The 20,599-nt window shown below is 41.9% G+C and overlaps 1 protein-coding gene across 1 annotated transcript; it reads right to left on the reverse strand.

Moving 5' to 3' along the window:
* Nucleotides 1-15,898: 15,898 nt before the first annotated feature.
* LOC144484366 (G-protein coupled receptor 55-like) lies at nt 15,899-19,244 on the reverse strand. Its single transcript, XM_078202891.1, has 2 exons — nt 19,149-19,244; nt 15,899-16,871 (listed from the first exon to the last, which is right to left on the reverse strand). Exon 2 carries the CDS (start codon nt 16,856-16,858, stop codon nt 15,899-15,901), a length of 960 nt encoding a protein of 319 aa, XP_078059017.1. The 5' UTR covers nt 16,859-16,871; nt 19,149-19,244.
* Nucleotides 19,245-20,599: the final 1,355 nt, after the last annotated feature.

The following is a 20,599-nucleotide window of genomic DNA, read 5'->3' on the forward strand; positions in this document are numbered from 1 at the left end:
GATTGGAGCCCATCTTGCTCTTTCATTTTCTCATCAGCTATCTCTGGTCAGGTCACATTTTAATATCCCTTACCATAATTCCGGAGTCGAGAACCGAGGGTACTCAGGGCGATTCGAACCCGCTCACTCAGGAAAGGCTGCCAAGTAGTGGATAGGCAGCAGTTTCCTTTTCTCTCTCTTGGGACCGCTACTCTAGTGAAGTAGGCGCAAGGTGGCCGTTGTTCCATCGGCGAGAGAGAGAATCACTCGGGCATTGGTGGGGTTTGGGTAACGGAGAACCAAACCTAAAATAAGCCTACGAGTGGAGTTAAAAAGAGGGAGCCCGCTACAACTTGGACAAGGGAAGTAAATGTACTATTGCCAAGTTTGTGAATGACACAAAAATAGGTGGGAGGGCAAGTGGTGAGGATGACACAGGGTCGGATACAGACAGATTAAATGGGTAGGCAAAAACTTGGCAGGTGGAATAAAATGTAGGAAAATGTGAAGTTATGCACTTTGGTAGAAAGAATAAAGGAACTGGATATTATTTAATTGGAGAGAGACTGCAGCACAGAGGGATTTGGGGTCCTTATGCATAAATCATAAAAAACTTAGCATGCAAGTTTAGCAGATAATAGGGAAGGCAAATTGAATGTTGGCCTTTATTTAAAAGAGAATGGAGTATAAAAATAGGGAAGTCTTGCTAAAACTACACAAGGCACTAATTAGACCACACCTGGAATACAGTTTTGGTCTCCTTATCTAAGGAAAGATATGATGGCATTGGAAGCAGTCCAATGAAGAGTCATTAGATTAATCAGGGTATGGAGGAATTTTAAGAGGAGAGATTGAGTAGGTTGGGCCTGTACTGATTGGAGTTTAGAAGTATGAGAGACCATTTTATTGAGACACGTAGGATTCTCAGGGGACGTGACAGCATAGATGCTGAGAAGCTGTTTTCCCATGTGGGAGAGTCTAGAATAGAGAGCATAATTTCAGAGTAAAGGGTCACCCAATTCAGACCAAGGTGAGGAGGATTTTTTTCTCTGAGGGTAATGAATCTATGGTATCCTTTACCACAGAGGGCTGTAGAGGTTGGGTCATTAAGTATATTCAAGGCTGAGATTGACAGATTTTTAATCAGTAAGGGAATCTAGGGTGCTGGGGATAAGGCAGGAAAATGATAGAACATAGAAAAAATACAGGTCAAACAGGCCCTTCAGCCCACAAGTTGCGCTGGTCATGTCCCTACCTACCTAGGCTTATATATAGGCTTACCTATAACCCTCAATCCTATTAAGTCCCATGTACTCATCCAGAAGTCTCTTAAAAGACCCTATCGAGTTTGCCTCCACCACCACTGACGGCAGCAGATTCCACTCACCCACCACCCTTTGAGTGAAAAACTTACCCCTGATGATGTTGAGGATTATCACATCTGATCAGTTATGATCTCATTGAATGGCAGAGCAGACTTGATGGGCCAAATGGCCTATTTCTGCTTCTATGTTTTATGATCTTGTCTCAAATCTATTGATGTCCAGGTTGGTTCCAAACTATTCCTGTTGTGGGATAATGCCAATGTGTGTTTAAAAAAAAGGTTGGAGAGGGAGTCAACATTAAGTGTGTGTCATACATTAAGTGTGTGCCCGTGACAGTAAACTTTGCTTGCGCTTTGATTAAACAGAGAAAAGAAGCTGAATTAATGCTGATGGAGCGATGTGTGGAGCAGTTGAGAACAAGATGCTTAGTGAGATCTGAAATCTGTGCAAAAAAGATAAAGAACATAAGAAATAGAAGCAGGAGTAGGCTATTTAGCACTTCGGGGTATCAATAAGTGATGTTTGCTTGGCAGCAGCAAAGTATTGAATCATAGGGTTGAACTATGGTGGTGTTTCTGATCGCACACTGAGTGATCCTCCAAAAAAATATTGGGCTGGGTTCTCCGTCCTCGCTTGCAACTGGGATTCTCTGGTCCTGCTGCAGTGACAGAGATTTGGCTGAGCGCCAAATTCTCCGTTCTCGCTGGCATCTGTGGCGAGACGTGAATGGCTGGAGAATTTCTGCCATTATTTGAAGAATGAAGGTTAGATAAATAAGTTTAGTTTCCACGATAATCTATCTGGTAATCAAAATGAGATATCAGATGTTACAGTGCCCTGTATTCAGAAACTTGAAACAAGCCTATCATTCACTTTTAACTTACTTGTGACTGCAGTTTCCAACTGTGATTAAATATATTCCTGGAGGTTTCATCACATGACCTTCCCCATGCTCCAGTCATCAGTCAGCCAATACATCCGTCCTTGTGACGTACTGCCTTCCTATGCCAATTGGAAAGCAAAAAGATTCATTACCCAAATGGATGATACTTGACTGTCAACGAAACAGCTTTTTTAAAAAAACTCATTTTCAATACTTTTATATCTAGAAAAGAGAAATGTTGAACAAAATTACATTAAAAATCTTCTTTTAAATGTCCAAGTGATTTTCTCCAGAGTTGTACACTGCAGTGTCCTGGAGATTACTGTTCAATTCTTGGAGGCTCCAGACCAATCCTGGTATCTTGGCAACCTTAATGCTCATAATAATTTGTACCGAGAAGCCTATAATTCCTTGAGCAAATGTGCACATTTGTACTGTAAGAGCCACCTTTTTCCCAGGCACTGCTAAAGTCCTGTAAAAACTTCAATTACGTACAGTTTTCCAATGAATATCAAGGCTCCATATATTAAAAAATACAGTAGTGCCAGAGGAAACAGAACTAGTATTGAAAATTTACCATGAAATTCAAAAACTTACCACCATTCCCACCCCTCCCAAAAATCCCTCGAAATTTTAAAACTCTTCAAAATCGAAAGAGAAGCAGTGAGCTGCTCGAAATCTTATCTGCAGCCAAATTATCATATTTAAATGTAGACCTTTCCTGTTTTGGGCATGAGCACTTTATGGCACTGAAGTGGTTAGACAGAAGATGATGTGCAATGCAAACATGTTGCACATCTTACAAGGTGGATATCCACCCATTTTTGCAGTGGAGTAGCAGAAGGGAAAGGAAGCATGGAAAGTCTGGCAAGAGGAGGTTCTCATGGCTCCCTCCTTTGAAATGCTAAAGATAGCTTTGAAATCATAGAAACCCTACAGTGCAGAAGGAGGCCATTCGGCCCATCGAGTCTGCACCGACCACAATCCCACCCAGGCCCTACCCCCACATATTTACCCACTAATCCCTCTAACCTACGCATCTCAGGACTCTAAGGGGCAATTTTTAACCTGGCCAATCAACCTAACCCGCACATCTTTGGACTGTGGGAGGAAACCGGAGCACCCGGAGGAAACCCACGCAGACATGAGGAGAATGTGCAAACTCCACACAGACAGTGACCCGAGCCGGGAATCGAACCCGGGACCCTGGAGCTGTGAAGCAGCAGTGCTAACCACTGTGCTACCGTGCCGCCCCAATGATGAATGTGGAAGTGAGTAAAGTTATACACGAGGACCTGGATTGACCCTTTTATGCTTCATGACAGGAGGGGAAGAGATGAGAGTAAAAATGTTGGAAATGGGACAAGGGGCCTTAAATGTGGTGAAGGAAAATCTTCAATTGAGGATAAATGGAAACATTTCAGAAACACTGGCGTGGAATATGGCATGACCAGAACAGATGTGATGGAGATGGAGAAACTGGGAGAACTGCAGGAACTGGGGTGGAAATCAAGGTAGCTGAGTTGGTGGGTTAATACAAGCTATTATAAGTCACTCTGTGCCACCATCTTCATAGCTTTCCTCTGGTAGATATCATAGACTTCACATTGCTCCATCCCTGGTTTGATTTTCACTGTTCCTTCCATTGGCTCCTCTGAAGTCTCAAGGTATTCCATCCTGAAAGAGCACCCACAAGCTTTTAAGGCCTGCACCAATCAGAGTCATAGGGCAGAATTTTGTCATTTTGACCAAGTGTCATCTCGGGCAAAAAAACCGAATGTAGTCCATTGGTGACGTTGACAGGGCTTCCATCCACTCTCTTCACAATACAAACCCCCTCCACTACAGAACTCCTCCCTCCCCGCACACCATGGAACTACCCACCCCCACCACCCCGCCCCCACCTTTGTCCAACTCCCCACCATGGAACTTCCCCAATGGAATTCCACCCCTCCATCACTACCAAAGCCCCCCCTCACCCCGAAACAGACCACCCACCATGGAACACCACCCCCGCTCCATTAATCTTTCAACTTCAATGCCCCTTATATTGTTTAAAACCCAATTGATATTGGGATAGTTAAAGTCTCCTACTATTATTGTCCATTTATTCCTACAGGCAGAAATTTATCTGCATATACGTTTTTCTAACTCCCTCTCACTATTTGGGGCTCTGTAATATACTCTTTGTTGCGTGATTGTCGCTTTTTTATTCCTAAACTCAACCCACAAGGCCTCATTTGTTAACCCATTTAGCATATCATCCCTTCTCACAACTGTTATTGATGCTTTAACCAATAATGCTACCCACCCCTCCCCCCCAAAACTCAATATCCAGGGATATTGAACTGCCAATTTTGCCCCCCTTTTAGCCAGGTTTCCACTATAGTAATGACATCATGCTGCCATGTGTCTATCTGTGCCCTGAGTTCATCTGCCTTGTTTGTAATGCTCCTTGCATTGAAGTATAAACAGTTCAATCCATCAATTTCCTTTGAATGCTTTTAACCATTGTTTCTTTTTCTGAGTCGCTGACTACATCACTAATTAATTTTCTACCATTTCCTGATCTGAAGCTGACCCATCTAAGCCTACCCTTTGGTTCCCATCCCTCCTGCCATTCTAGTTTAAAACCTCCCCAATGGAACTAGCAAAAGTCCCCATGAGGATATTGAGCCAAGCTCTGCCAGGTTCAATCCGGCTTGTATAGGTCCCACCTTCCCAGAACCAATGCCTCAAGAATCTAAACCCCTCCCTGGCACATAATTTCTTCAGCCACGCATTAATCTAATCTATTCTCTTATTCCTGTTCTTGCTAGTGCATGGCACTGGGAGTAATCCTGAGATTACTACATTTGAGATCCTGCATTTTTATTTATCTTCTAACTTTCTATATTCAGCATTCAGGACCTCATCCCATGTTTCCCTATGTCATTTGGTGCCTAAATGTACTACGACCACTGGCTGTTCACCCTCCCTCTCCAGAATGTCCTGCAGCCACTCCATGATATCCCTGGCTCTAGCACCAGGGAGGTAACATACCATCCTGGATTCATATCTGTGGCCACAGAAGCGCCTGTCTGTATCCCTTCCTATTGAATCCCCAATCACTATAGCCCTGCCGCCATTTTCCTCCCATTCTGCGCAGCAGAACTACCTGTGGTGCCATGAACTTGGCTGTTGCTGTTTTCCCAGGGAGGCTATTCCCCTCAACAATATCCAAAGTGTCATATCTGTTTGAGAGGGGAATGACCACAGGTGACTCCTGCACTTCCTTCCTGAGCCTTTTACTTTGTCAGATGGTCACCCATTCATTTTCTGCCTGTGTGATCCTCACTTGCGGTGTGGCCACCTCGCTAAACGTGCTATCTACAACATTCTCTGCTTTGAGGTTGCTCCACAGTGATTTCACCACAGCTCTAGCTTCAAAATGTGGTTAGCCAGTAGCTACAGCTGGACACACTGCCTGCACACATGGTCATTAGGGACATTGGAATCATCCCTTATTTCCCACATTATGCAAGAGAAGCACACCACTGGTCTAAGGTCTCCTGCTGTGACTTGTCTCTAGATTATGCTAGTCACTCGCTTTAAGAAAATTTAATTAAGCTAGTGACCTTCTTTCATTTGAAACACTTCTATAATTAATACTTTTATTTAAGCTAATATATTATACTTTAAGAACCATTAGAAAATACTCTGCAGGTATCACTTATCAATCAGCTGTTTCTGTTGTCACTTTCTGAACTGTTACATCAACTCCAAAAGCCGCTATTGGTGGCCCAGATGGTCCCCGCTGCAAGGCCACTACAAGCCTTTCTAAGAATAGGTAGAAAAGGAAAGGAGCTTCTTGCTCCCTTTTCACCAACTCCCTCCATCACCAAACTCCAATTTAAGCACTCTACTGCAGCCCAAAATAGCACTCCAGTGTAAACAAAGTCAGCACTGTTAGATGGCCTGCTTTTAGACTGTGAAAACCTGTTTAAGCCAGTTACCTAATTATCTGGTTATTTAATTAACTAGTTGTAGCTACAAGCAGAGCCTGTATGAGCTCTGTTTTAAGGTTGAGTTCAAACAGGCACCATTTCTGCTGGAGCAAGGACATTATCCCACCATGTATGAGTTACAATCTTTTAGAAAAGACATAAATGCTTGTAAAAATCCCCTGCCCTTTAGCTTTTGAAACAAATTCCACCTAACTGTGTCTCTGAATTGAAAAAACCTGAGTTGCGGTTTCAGTAGATGTTTGTTGACATGATCTTAAATGCTATCATTGGGGTGGCACGGTGGCAGCGGTTAGCACTACTGCCTCACAGCACCAGGGACCCGGGTTCAATTCCAGCCTCAAGTCACTGTCTGTGTGGAGTTTGCACATTCTACCCATGTCTGCGTTGGTTTCCTCCGGGTGCTCCAGTTTCCTTCCACAGTCCAAAGATGTGCGGATTAGGTTGATTGGCAATTTTAAATTGACCCTAGTTTCAGGCGATTAGCAGGATAAATATGTGGGGTTATGGGAGTGGGGCCTGGGTGTGATTGTGTTCGGTATAGACTCGATGGGCTGAATGGCCTCCTTCTGCACTGTAGGGATTCTATGACTGTATGAAAGTACTGTTTGACTGCTTCCAAAATCCATCATTAAAACAGTGGGGAAGGGGGTTGTAAGCTCAGTTTGATTGACAACTCCAAGAGGTTATTAAGGCATTAGCGGTGTCTTTGATGTGGAGTTATGAATAAAAATGTTCATTTTGATAGAGAATTAAGTACTTGAGGGGATTTGAAGGCAAAGGGTGGTGTTTGGGGCATGAGTTGTCAGGAATCACATAATCCAGCAGTTAATTACTAAAGACCCCCAAAAAGATTGCAAAATTCAGCCCTATATTTGCCAATGAAAAAGTTGTCAAATTTTACCTTACCTCTAATTGCATGCCCTTTAAGGAATCTTAGTCGTAGCCTCACACTGGTTCTTTGAAGAGTGATGCCAATTTATACTTCTAGCATCACACCAGCAGTTGGCTCTGTGATGCCAAGATAGTACTGATTCCAAGCCTTCTGGCATGCACAGGGAATGCTCCTGTTCTTGCATGTGCCCTTCTCCTGGATGTCCAGTGACATATTACATTCCCCAGGAAGTAGCAATGTGTTTCCAGTGCAATGCAACCAAATTTCCAGATTGATTAAGCAATATCCAATCTTAGACGTTTTTTGAGCCAAGTGTAGGCAAGAACAAAGGTGTTATCTTCAGCTTCTCTCTAAACCCTAGTTGTCCTTCTCATTGCCCAACGCCTTTCCAATCTATTCTCTCCGGTTGCTACGTTTTTCCCAAACATGGCACGCTACTGAACCCTGAATTGAACTTCCAATCTACCTTCACTCCAAAAGAGAGACTGCTTGCTTTCAGCTACATAACATTGCTTGCTTCCACCCCTATCTCACCACATTCTTCATCACTCCAGTCATGACAATTCCAGTGCCCTTCTTGCTAGTCTCATGTTTTACAACTTTTGTAATGTTCGGATCATCCAAAATTTTGCAATTCATATCATAATCATCACCTCATCCCATAGACCATCACTATCCTCTCTAACCTACCCATTGTCATACTTCAATGGAGATATTGATACTGAATAGCGGCATTGAAGGAGGATACATTGGGGCTGATGGGGAGTTTCTATTGGAATTTGGTCCCAGTATGGTTCAGTTGTTGTTACACATGTTGGTTAAGTGTGAGGAGATGACAGCATACTGGTAGCATTATTGGACTAGGAATTCAGAGGCCTGGTGTTGAGATCCCATCATGGCAACTGGGGGAATTCAAACTCATTTAATTAATAAATATAGAACAAAATGGTAATCTCATTAACCCAGCAAGCCACTGAGCTGCAACATACAGCCACAGGCCAAAACACTGTGGGTGTACCTATACCACACAGACTACAGCAGTTCAAGTAGTGACTCACCATCTCGGCGGAATTAGGAATAGACAAGAAATGTTGGCCTTGCCAGTGACACTCATATCCCTAGAACCAAAAAGGACATTGGGTCCAGCCAGGAAGCAGCTCTGTTTTCAATGTAAACGTTTTATAAATATTTTAGGGAAGTGAGTTCTGCTGTCTGTTAACACTTAGCATTTTAAATTTAAATTAATTACAGCTACATCAACAACAAGATTACCATGGCTAATTCACATCTGCCGTAGCCATTTGACACTGTGACTTCTCCTGCTAAAATACTTTCTGAAAATGTCCACATTTAAATTCTATTTGATTTGATTTATTATTGTCACACAAGAGGCAGCATGGTGGCACAGTGGTTAGCACTGCTGCCTCACAATGCAAAGGATTGGGTCACTGTATTTGTGGAGTTTGCATGTTCTCCCCATGTCTGTGCGGGTTTCTTCTGGGTGCTCCGGTTTCCTCCCACAGCCCAAAGATGTGCAGGTTAGATGGATTGGCCATGCTAAATTGCCCCTTAGTGTCAGGGGGACTACATAGAACATATAGAACATTACAGTGCAGTACAGGCCCTTCGGCCCTCGATGTTACGCCGACCTGTGAAACCAATCTAAAGCCCATCTAACCTACACTATTCCAATATCATCCATTGTATCATTGATGTCATTGATACAGATTGTAAATAACCCACTGATCCCTGCAATGTCCCTCTAACTACCACCTTTCAAACTGAAATTTATTGATTATTCCAATTGTTAATCAATCCTCCATTGATGTTAATATATCATCCCCAATCACAGGACTAATAATTTTGTCCAATCGTCTGTGTGGCACCATATCAAATGCTTTTTGAAACTCCAACTGCTCTACACACAATGATTCCCCCGCATCTCCCTCACCCATTAATCCAACTGACTAGATATATCCTCAAAATAACCCTTCTCAAACATCATTACCTCATAGGTGCATCTCAACTCCATTTATTTATCAGCGTTTCCACATCACTAACATTAGATTCTGGCATTTTCCCCACTGCTGACTGTCTTAAGTTTTGAATGATTTTCACTAATTGGTTATTCATTCCCTGAACAGTTACTGCACATTTTAAATACTTTAGAAAAATTGATACTGGAATTGCTTTAGTTCAATTTCTAGGAAAGTAGGGTTGCTCCTCTATTTGTCCTCACACTTCAACAAGGTTTTCTACAGTAAAGACACTGGATCAACACAACCCCTTGCTACTGCACTAGTCACCAACCCAACTCTGACCTCAGAACTCCCAGCCACGTGCTATTGACTAGAGTAAGGGCAACGGATTTCAGTAAACATTGGGAGAAGGTTACAGTTCCCAATACGACTACAGAAATTGACTACAACCTGCATTTATGTAGCGCCTTTGATAAAATATGCCAAGGCAGTTTCCTGAGCATTCTCAGGATCCATCATACTGCAATGGGAGGAAGGTGGAGGAAGAAATACAAGGACACATTCGGAAACTGAGTAAAAAACAGAATTATAATAGTTGGAGAAGGGGGTGAGGGATTTCCACTACCCTGATATTAATTGGACAGAGAGGTCAGTTAAAGGGATAAGGAAATGGAATTCCTATGGGCGGGACAGTGGTTAGCACTGCTGCCTCACAGTGCCAGGAACCCGGGTTCAATTCCAGAGTCGGGTTTTCTCCATGTGGATTTTCTCCATGTGCTCCAGTTTCCTCCCACACTCAAGATCTGCGGGTTAAGTTGATTGGCTGTACTAAATCGCCACTAAATTTCAGTCAGGGGGATTAGGAGGGTAAATACATGGGGTTACTGGATGGGGTCTGGGTGGGATTGTTGTCGGTGCAGGCTCGATGTAAGGAAGGCTAGCTACGGTAAATGCATGGAGTTGTGGGGATAGGGCCTGGGTGGGATTGTGGTCGGTGCAAACGCGATGGGCCGAATGTCCTCCTTCTGCACTGTAGGATTCTATGTCAAATGTATTAGTATACAGCGAAAAATATTGTTTCTCGCATGATACACAGACAAAGCATACCGTTCATAGAGAAGGAAAAGAGAGAGTGCAGAATGCAGTGTTACAGTCATAGCTAGGGTGTAGAGAAAAATCAACTTAATGCAAAGAAGGTCTGTTCAAAAGTCTGATGTGGAGATGCCAGCGTTGGACTGGGGTGAACACAGTAAGAAGTCTCACAACACCAGGTTAAAGTCCAAAAGGTTTATTTGGTAGCAAATACCATAAGCTTTCGGAGCGCTGCTCCTTCGTCAGATGGAGTGGAAATGTGCTCTCAAACAGTGCACAGAGACACAAAAAATCAAGTTACAGAATACTGATTAGAATGCAAATCCCTACAACCAGCCAGGTCTTAAAGGTACAGACAATGTGGGTGGAGGGAGCATTAAACACAGGTTAAAGAGATGTGTATTGTCTCCAGACAGAACAGCTAGTGAGATTCTGCAAGTCCAGGGGGCAAGCTATGGGGGTTACTGATAATGTGACATAAATCCAACATCCCGGTTTAGGCCGTCCTCATGTGTGCGGAACTTGGCTATCAGTTTCTGCTCAGTTTCAGCGACTCTGCGCTGTCGTGTGTCGTGAAGGCCGCCTTGGAGAACGCTTACCTGAAGATCTAAGGCTGAATGCCCATGACTACAAAAGTCTGATGGCAGCAGGGAAGAAGCTGTTCTGAAGTCGGTTGGTATGTGACCTCAGACTTTTGTATCTTTTTCCTGGCTCAGCAAAGAACATTATTGCTTACTCTGAATTTGTAAGTAACCAAATTCCCTGTTTTTGCTTTATTTCGTTTTCTTTAAGTTCCATTGGCCAATACACACTAATTACTGCAAAATTGACTATATCAGCAGGTGCATGGTACGCAAAGTACTACATCATGGGTGCATTCAGAACTTGCATATGGCAAGATTTTGGGAAAAATTACACCTTCCCAAATGTTTGCATTTTTAAATCTTATTTCGGTGGCTTTCCTTTCGTACTTAGCCCTGAACATTTTATTAGCTAACTAATGTGATTAGTTAGAAGAAGGGTCCACAGATCCCAATCTCACTTGGTTGCCATCCAATGTTTAAAAAAGGCTTGATTGTTTTCTGTACTTCTTGTTCTTTGTGGACTCCAGTCTTTAACCATCAGTGGCACATTATGGCTTATAAAGCAACTTTTAAAATGTAGATAGTGCAATCACACATGGTTACACTCTCGCCTTGGAGTCAGGAATTTGAGGGTTTAAGACCACTCTAGGCACTTAAGCTCAAAATCTAAACTGTAAATCCAGTGCAAAGGTGCCATCTTTGAGATGAAAGGATAAACTGAAGTTCTATCAAGCCACTATTTTAGAGAACAACGGAGGAGTTCTTACCAGTGTCCTGGCCAATATTTATCCATCACTCAACATCACTAAAAAGATTATCTGGTCATTATCACATTATTGTTTGTGTGAATTTGTTGTGTCTAATTTAGCTGTTTCATTTCTTACATTACAGACACCAGCATGTAGTCACTGTTGTAAAGTGCTTTGGAATACCCTGAGGTTGTGAAAGACACTGAATAAATACAAGTTCTTTCTTTAACACATTTTAAATACAGGGATGCAACTCCATTAAATTGATTTGTACTAAGATTTGTACGATATTAGGCAACGAATTACACTTTTTAATGCTGAGTATTATGTTCTTCATTATTCATTGTTAAATTTCCGTCACTTTTCTTTACGATTGCAATACAATATTAGTGCACAAGATTTTATATTAAACAAATGAACAAGCCGGGTGTTACATCCTTCAAGTGAACCTTCAATACTCTTTAAAGAAAAATATTGCAGCTACTGGAAATCTGAAATAAAAAACAAATGTACTGGAAACACTCAGTAAGTCATGCAGAATCTATGGAGAGAGAAATGTACCATCTGAGTGTTTCCAACATCTTCTGTCTATGCTATTCTCTGATTTGTAGATGTGACAGGAATGATCTCCTTACCAGATATTTGCTGATTAATTCAAATGAACATTTCAAACCTGAAATTGATAAAACTCTAATAAGAGTTACAGAACTAAGGCAGGCAAATGTAAATGCCTTAATCCTTTTTTTAGGTTCCAATGTTTTTTACAAGGGAGGGGAATGTGCCAACTGGCGGGTGTAGGATAAAGTCACAAGTTACTTCGGCTTTGGTTATAATTCCATTTCTGGGAATTTGCTAAAAGAGTCAGAGTTGTGTTAAACCCTCCAGTCCACTTGCTGCTGTGATAGCCATCTGATACTGTTTGCAACTGATTATTATAGGCAGTCAGATTAATTTTCAAACTTTTTCTTGTACAAGTCCACTGTAAAATTTATCATCACGTGGATTATCACACTGATGAGATAGACTCAAAGCTATTAAGGCCTTTTTCTATGTTACGGAAGCTGTGTAAGTACAAATTGGTGATCACTTCTTTCCCTCCTCGAGCAGTCTGTGGGGGGATCACAGCCCAAAGTCCTACACATTTGGCTTGAGCTGTTTTGAGAACTGAGACCTAATTTGGTTACTGCTGAGGCTAAAATCGTAGTTCCAGAGCTGACTGTAATTCAGCCGTCCTACGATGGTCCCTTTAAATAGGACTGATTACGCTGGTCGATATGACTGGAATTATCTTCCAACCAGATATTTAGTGATTCATTCAAATGAACATTTCAAAACTGAGATTGATTTTTTTAAATTAGCTAAGGGAGGCAAATGGAAATGCCCTACTCCTGTTTCTAGGTTCCTATGTTTTTTTACAAGGAAGGGGAATGTGCCTTTTTCAGAATGTTCACCCAGTTTAGACTGTTAGACCTCTCTATATAGGATCTGATTGAGAACCAAGTCTGCTGTAAACTGGCAGGTGTAGGACAAAGGTGAGAGATTTGTAGAGGGCGGAATGTGGTAAGGGTTGGGGGTAAGCGTTGGCAATGTGAGAGGTTGCAGGGATATGGCTACTGCAGACTCTTGTTGAGATATTGTTCTGAGTCACTTACATTCACCTGGCGCCTCACGGAAATACCCATTCTTTATGCTCGAGTCTACATGCCGAGTGCCAGCAAACAGCTTGGCTATGGGAACGTCATTGCCAAACTCAAATCCGCCCTTACCCAATGCGCACTCACACACAAACACTCCCAACAGAAATCAGGAACCATTGATAATTTAGCTACTCACTGGTCTGGGGCAGTGAGGCCAATTGTAATTCTGCAATTAGCATTTCTGCTGAGGTCAGATGATTCAGTAATTAAGGGCATTTATCCTGTTACAATCTGTATGGCTCAGCGCCAAAATGAGGAATGTTTGTATCCGCTGAGATATCTGTAAAACATTGAGTACCTTGAGAACATTTTCTTCAAATACGAGGCGAAAAACATGTATCACTTGACATTCCAATATCCTGGACGATGTGCTGGGCGACACAACAAAATGTGAGGGAACTACTGCAAAGGCTCAATGGGGAAAGGCCACAGTCTACTTCTAAGGCCCTCTTGCCATAGAACACCAAAGGGCTGGACCCTGTGGAGCAACCCTTGGATTATGTGCATCAGAGAACACTTGACATGAAATTTATATTACAAATACACCCTTTAATTGTAAATGTCAAGAAGGACCTTTGAGTGCTACATACCATATTGAAAGACATTGAATTGTATTACTTTATGAATGTCCTGTGACTCAATGGGTAGCGACTTGAAGATCTGGGTTCAAGTCCTACTTCAGGATTTGATGGCAGTGGAAGATGTTTTCATAATGTGGCCAAACAGATTGATCATCAGCCTGAAATCCTCCCAATATGCCTGATGACAAGCAGTAAGAGTGGAAGAGCTTCCTGATCAGCCATACTGCAAAAAGCAATGGCAAACCCCACTGCAGTACTTGGCCAAATATAATCATGGACCAATTCAATGGAAGTCCAATGGTTGCCAGTGGTCTCTTAGGGCATGGTGCCTGAAGGAGGAGGAGGATTGCATTTTATGAAATGTCAAATTTGAGCTATTATGTAAAGTACTTTTGCAAAATTTATCGAATAAATTATATTTTTTCAAGAAAAATTGGATACTTGTCTTTACTGAGCCTCCTATTTTTAAAAGGGGTCTCTCCCTATTTAAAGTAAGCAGATTAACAATTCAGTTGGGAAGGAACCAAAGGAGTTTCCTCAAACATTAACTGCTGACCCACAAATAGTCCAAGAGCCAACCATCAAGATACAAGAGACAGAAATATTTAAAATGGATAAAAATTAAGGCATTGATGAAGATTTAAAACTGAAAGGAAAATTCAACACACAGAGAGGCTGAAAGAAACTTTATAAAATCCGCAAAATGAATTTAAGACGACATTTATGACTCTCACTACAAGATGTGGATTGAGATTAAAATACTTCCTGTTTCTCTTGTAGAGCGAAAGCCTAAATCCACTAAACAACTGTGACTGTCTCTAACTGAAGTTAGTACTCACATTTTGAATTTGCAGTCAGTTTGTTGTTGACTATTGCTGGAAGGCAATAGGATCTTAATGCATTACCGTTTTCTTCCATCAATCTGTGACAAAGACATTCACAGCACTGAGGGTCAAGGAAAGCTGGGGTCATACGGAATTCATTGTCCTTGCCACTAGACGATGGCAGAAAATGTATACTCGTACGTTTCAATGCCCACTGCAGGATAAATACTGAACCTTCTCAGAATCTGTGGGGTTAAGAAATGTTAGAGTTGCCGATCTGTAGGATTGGGAGTAGGGGCTGTGGGGTTAGGGTGTCAGCCATGGCTCAGAGGTAGTACTCTTTCTCCTGAGTACGGAGGTTGTGAGACAATGGTGTAGTAATGATGTTGCTGGATTTAGTAATCCACTCGGGGAGACAAATGATCTGGGTAGATGGGCTCAAGGCCTGCTATGGCTGCTAGTGGAATTTAAATTTAGTTAATGAATGATTTGAATTATTTGGCAACAAATTATCTGGAATTGAAAGTTATCATCGATTGTTGTAAAAACCCATCTTGGTTTGCTGATGCCCTTTAAAGAGGAAATCTGCTGTCTTGCAGATTTTTAAAAATTCATGCTTGGGACGTGGGTGTTGCTGGTTAGGCCAGCATTTATTGCCTCCACACGCAGACTCCAGGCCCACAGCAATGTAGATAACTCTTAACTGTTCTCAAGAGTCATGAGGGATTGGCAGCAAATGCTGGTCTCGTCAGTGACACCCACATCCCCTGAAAGAACAAGAAAAGTCCCAGTCTGGGGACTTGCTCACAAATTTGGCTGACACTCCAGTGAGTACTTATGGAGTACTTATGCACTGTTGAAAACATCATCTTTCAGTTAGAGACATTAAGTGTCCCATCTGCCCTTTCAGGACATAAAAGATCCCATGGAACCATTATAAAAAAGAGTAGGGGAGTTCACACAGTTTCCTGGTCAATATTTATCCCTCAACTATCATCACCTAAACAGGTTACCTGGCGATTGTCACATTGCTGTTGTTGTGATCTTGCTGTGCGCAAATTGACTTTATTTCAAAAGTACTTAATTAACTGTAAAATGCTTTGAAACTCCTAAAGGTTGTAAAAAGTGCTACATAAATATCTGTCATTTCTATAGAGAAATTACTGAAGCAATTGTCTTGGGTGTGTGATGGATAAACCATGGTGTTGACGAGGCTGCAGTCAAATGAAACACCAAGGGCAGAGTGGGTAAGAAGAAGACGTGAAGCAAACTTCATGGTAAATGTGGTAAAGCAGTCCTGATTTGGCTAAACACTCACATCATTGACTGAGAAAAGGGAAACCAAGGATTTCTTGGTGCGAAGGCCCTGGTCCCGAAATTCCTTTGCAACAAAATAATAACAAATGGCATCTAGGCAACAGTTGACATTGGCTAAACACATGGCACCTTGAACAAATAAACTGATGCTTCGTCGTGTCGAACAGTAATCTCTGCCAATGATGTCCTGCCGCACTAAAAACTGAAGGAAGATGCCAATGTGGGTGGGCACAAATGAACAGATGAAGATTGCCAAATTGGCAGTGATGATTCTGATGCAGATCTGGCAGTTTCCGGGTGTGTCGCTTTGTCTTTGCAGAAGTTTCCTGATGATTCGGACTGAACAAAAGACCATAATTGCCATCGGGATCACAAAGCCCAGCAGCTCCACAAAAGCTATCAGACCTGGGTTCCATGATTTATCAGAAAATTTATGGAAGCAGATGATGGTGAAGTTAGCAGAATCCGTGCTGTCATGGAACCCATAGATCGGGATGCTCCCCAACCACACAAAGGCCCAAATGATAAGGCAAATTATCATGGTGTTCCGGGGAGATCGGAAAACCCTTGCCTTCAAAGGGTGGATGATGGCAAGATAGCGATCAATGCTGATGGAAGTGATGATGAAGATGCTGGCATACATGTTGACAAAGTAGAGGGACTCCACAAAGGAGCAGAAGGCCGTGTCAAAGGGCCAGCCCCCATCCTGTTCAAGCATCTTAAAAGGAAGGGAGAACAGCAGCAGGATGTCTGCCAGGGCAAGGTTGCTCATGTAAATAGTAGATTCGGTCCATCTCTTGATCTTGCAGCAGAACATGAGGAGAGCCAGAAGGTTGAAGGGCAGCCCCAGGATGAAGGTGGGAATGTAGATCACTAGTTGCATAGTTTCCTCCTCCTCACTTGTGTTAAACTCACACACGTTAGACTTCCTTTGGTGGCCCAGATCCATGACTTGGTTAATCCTGAAAAGGGAAAGCATGACTTAGAACCCAGTCACTTTGTTTAAATCAAGAGGGTAGAAATCATGATCGATGATGTCACATTGTGATAAGTCCCACTGCTGACAGGGAGCTTAATCTATCAATCGCACATGTGGAAATTCAGGCAACACAGACACCTCTTTACTGCGCCTGTTTGAAAATGCTCCCTCTGCTTTTATAATAAAGGTGATAATAAACAGGTAAAAGCTTTTATTAAAATAGCAGTGAAAGGTGTGTTGGGACATGTTAGTTAAGCATTCTAACAATAGCACCAGCCACAAACTTCTCTACCTTCTGTCTAGCTCTGTCACATCTCATGTTGCGATCTGGGATGTGCTGCCTGAAAGATGATGGCAGCAGATTCAATAGTAACTTTCAAAATGGATATATATTTGAAAAGGAAAATTTTTACAGGGCTATGGGAGAAGGAGTGGGAGAGTCATTGAGTACCTTTTACAAATAGTTGGCAGAGGCAAAGTCGGCTGAAGGGTCTCCCTTCTGTATGACTCTGTGTGCCATATAATTCCATGATTCTATCTTGGACGTTATTCACAAAATCTACCATCTTTAACTTGCAGATAATTACACATCTGCAATTTACTCCAGCCTTTAACATTTGTAGATGTTCTGAGCCACAAAGCTCCATGCATGACAGATGGATATTCACTGAAATATCCACTGAACCAACTACATTTAAAACTCCCAGTCAGAAATCAGTATTATTTGTTTAAATAGTATGCAACTAACTCGCCAATTCCTTTGTTCAAAAAACCAACTGCCCATTTTGGTTGCATGCTTCATGTCTTTGCCCCTGTTAGCCGTCTAAATCTTGACTGTCCTCCAGCAATCCCAATCTGACTGTATCAATGGTGGTTAATCAATTGTTTCAAGTACTCCTTCAATTAGACACAAAGTTTACTGTGAGGGGTACTTTCATCCTCCATAATAAATAATAAATTAAGAATTAATTACAATCTGTACAGCAACAAAGACAGAATGCCCTCAGAGTGATCAGTCATACGCGACCAACCAGGCAGAATGAAAATAACAGTGTAGAGAACTGCCAAATGTCAGAGATCATTAGACAAAAGAATTTGACATCAGTCAAACAACTGTTGAAACCAATTTAAAATTCAACAACCCACGCAACTGAGCAAATTCATATGGATGGAGAGTTACTTTGCTTTTAAGTACCGGGTCCAGAAGGACAATCAAGATGAGGAAACCCCCGTCAGTGGGCTAAGAACCCTTGATAGATCTTTTTGACCTAAAGTGTATTGTTTCGCATCTGGGATTTTTATGCTATAAATTGAGTAATGTACATGACTGTACATCATATTGTTGAGATAATCAAATTAAATATGTTAATTCAAAAATAATTTTCTTTTCATTGACCACATTCTGACACCCTCCACAGTCTCACCATCTCTCCAGTCTGAATCTCTCCCTCGCCCGACTCTGTCCCCAGTCCATCTCTCCCTAGCCTGACTGTCCCCAGTCCGTCTGTCCTTAGCCTGACTCTGTCCCCAGTCCATCTCTCCCTAGCCTGACTGTCCCCAGTCCGTCTGTCCCCAGTCTGTCTCTTCCTAGCCATCGCCTGAAAATCAACTATTATAGGCTGTCGAATTAGTCATAGCTTTATGGTGTTTGCGAAATAGGTTAAACTGATTTCTGCTTAGTGCTTTTTGAAAATGTCTCGATCTGTAAGTTCAAAAAGCAAAGCTGACAATTTTGTGCATGATATAATTTCAAATAAATTTTAGAAGCATTACACACGCATTTTCTCCAGACCTTCTGTTCCAACATAGAATCATAGAAACCTACAGTGCAGAAGGAGGCCATTCAGCCTATCAAGTCAACATTGAAAACAATCCCACCCAGGCCCTATCCCCGTAATCCCACATATTTACCCTGCTAATCCCCATCAAATCTTTACACCTCACTGAAAATGGGGAGATCAGATAAACCTGCCACTGACACATCAGTATGTCAAGCTAAGTTCTAAAACACATACAAGCGCAAAATTCCACTTCATTAACATTATTTTAAAATACATAGGTATACTTACAATATATTAGTCAATGGTACGCTTGCTGAAAAGTATGCCTCGTCCACCCCTATACAAATAACGGTAGTCACCCAAAACAACACTTGATAACACTAGATCTTTTAACCACATCCTATGCCCATGGCCTTTCTCCCCTCCTTGGGTTCTTTTTGCCAGTAAACTTTGTTTATAATTCGGTAAGATGCACTTACCTGCACCTCTGCAACTCTCCAAATCCATTCCTGTTTAGGTGATTTCTGATTTACTTTTCTTTTTTTTGCAATGATATCTGCCATTCTCCCTTTAGCCTGACGCAGTGAATCACGTCCATTTTGGAGTGATTCGAAGCTCACACTTAATCCTCGGCTTGCCTTTGTCCCTGCCCTGTGCCCTTTGCTTCACTTTCCCTCTAGCCAGCTTAGGATCTTTACTGGGGTCGTACATATTCCTGGCGTGACTGAGAAAAATTTAGTGGTTAACATGTTGTCTTCATGTGGGTGTTAAAGAGTCATTACAGTTTTTGAAAATGAAAGAGCATTCTGAGAATATCGTGCCCAACTAGACAGTGAAACCAGCAGCAATCTCTGACTGGCACTCAGCAGAAGGACGACAAAGTGCCACTAAATAAATCTAGTTTAAACCTGACTGCTGTTCAGATTGAGCCCAGAAATGGAGCAACAAACACCAGATTGACAGCAGTGATATGGAATATTACAAACGCTCCGAGTTCAAGCAACCAAAGCAGGAGATCTATATAACAGGAGCTTCTTCAGAGACACGGGAGTGGAGGTTGAAACAAAACTTTATTGATTTTCTGGTTATTTAAAGGAATGTAGTCGAAACAGGAATGTTAGCATTTGTTTCAATAGTTTAGCAAACTAAATTATCTCATACATGCCAAAAACTTTCAAACAACTGTTGAAACCAACTTGAAATTCAACAGCCCACGCAACTGAGCAAATTCTTATGGATGGAGAGTTACTTTGCTTTTAAGTACAGGGTCCAGAAGGACAATCAAGATGAGGAAACCCCTGTCAGTGGGCTAAGACAGATTGATAGATCTTTTTGACCTAAAGTGTATTGTTTCGCATCTGAGATTTTTATGCTACAAATTGAGTAATGTACATAACTGTACATTATATAGTTGAGATAAACAAATTAAATATGCTAATTCAAGAATAATTTTCTTTTCATTTGACCACATTCTGACTCCCTCCACAGCCTCACCATCTCTCCAGTCTGAATCTCTCCCTAGCCTGACTCTGTCCCCAGTCCATCTCGCCCTAGCTGACTGTTGGGCAAAAAACAATAGTAGGGATGTCTTGTGGCAGAGTGATTGGTTAGAAGCTTTGGGTTCAAATCCCAGTTCAGGACTTGATGACCACGGAAGATGCATTCATACCATGGCCAAACAGGTTGATTGTCAGCCTGTAAATTCTTCCAATAACTGATGGCAGGCAGCAAGAATGGGAGAGTCTCCTGATCAGCCAACTGCAGAAGGCAACGGTAAAACCACTCAGGTACTTTACCAAGTTTAATCATGGATCAGTCCATTGGAAAGTCAATAGGCACTAACACCCTCTTAGGTCATGGTATCTGAAGGAAGAGGAGGTAAAATAATAAAGTTTCAAAAATGGGGGATCACAATTGTTTTGATATAGAT

Source organism: Mustelus asterias, chromosome 3 (assembly GCF_964213995.1).
Source record: "Mustelus asterias chromosome 3, sMusAst1.hap1.1, whole genome shotgun sequence".
In the NCBI taxonomy this organism is placed as follows: domain Eukaryota; kingdom Metazoa; phylum Chordata; class Chondrichthyes; order Carcharhiniformes; family Triakidae; genus Mustelus; species Mustelus asterias.

What these genes read in the sequence shown, in the direction of transcription:
- LOC144484366 (XM_078202891.1), bottom strand. Translation starts at nt 16,858, where the DNA reads ATGGATCTGGGCCACCAAAGGAAGTCTAACGTGTGTGAGTTTAACACA.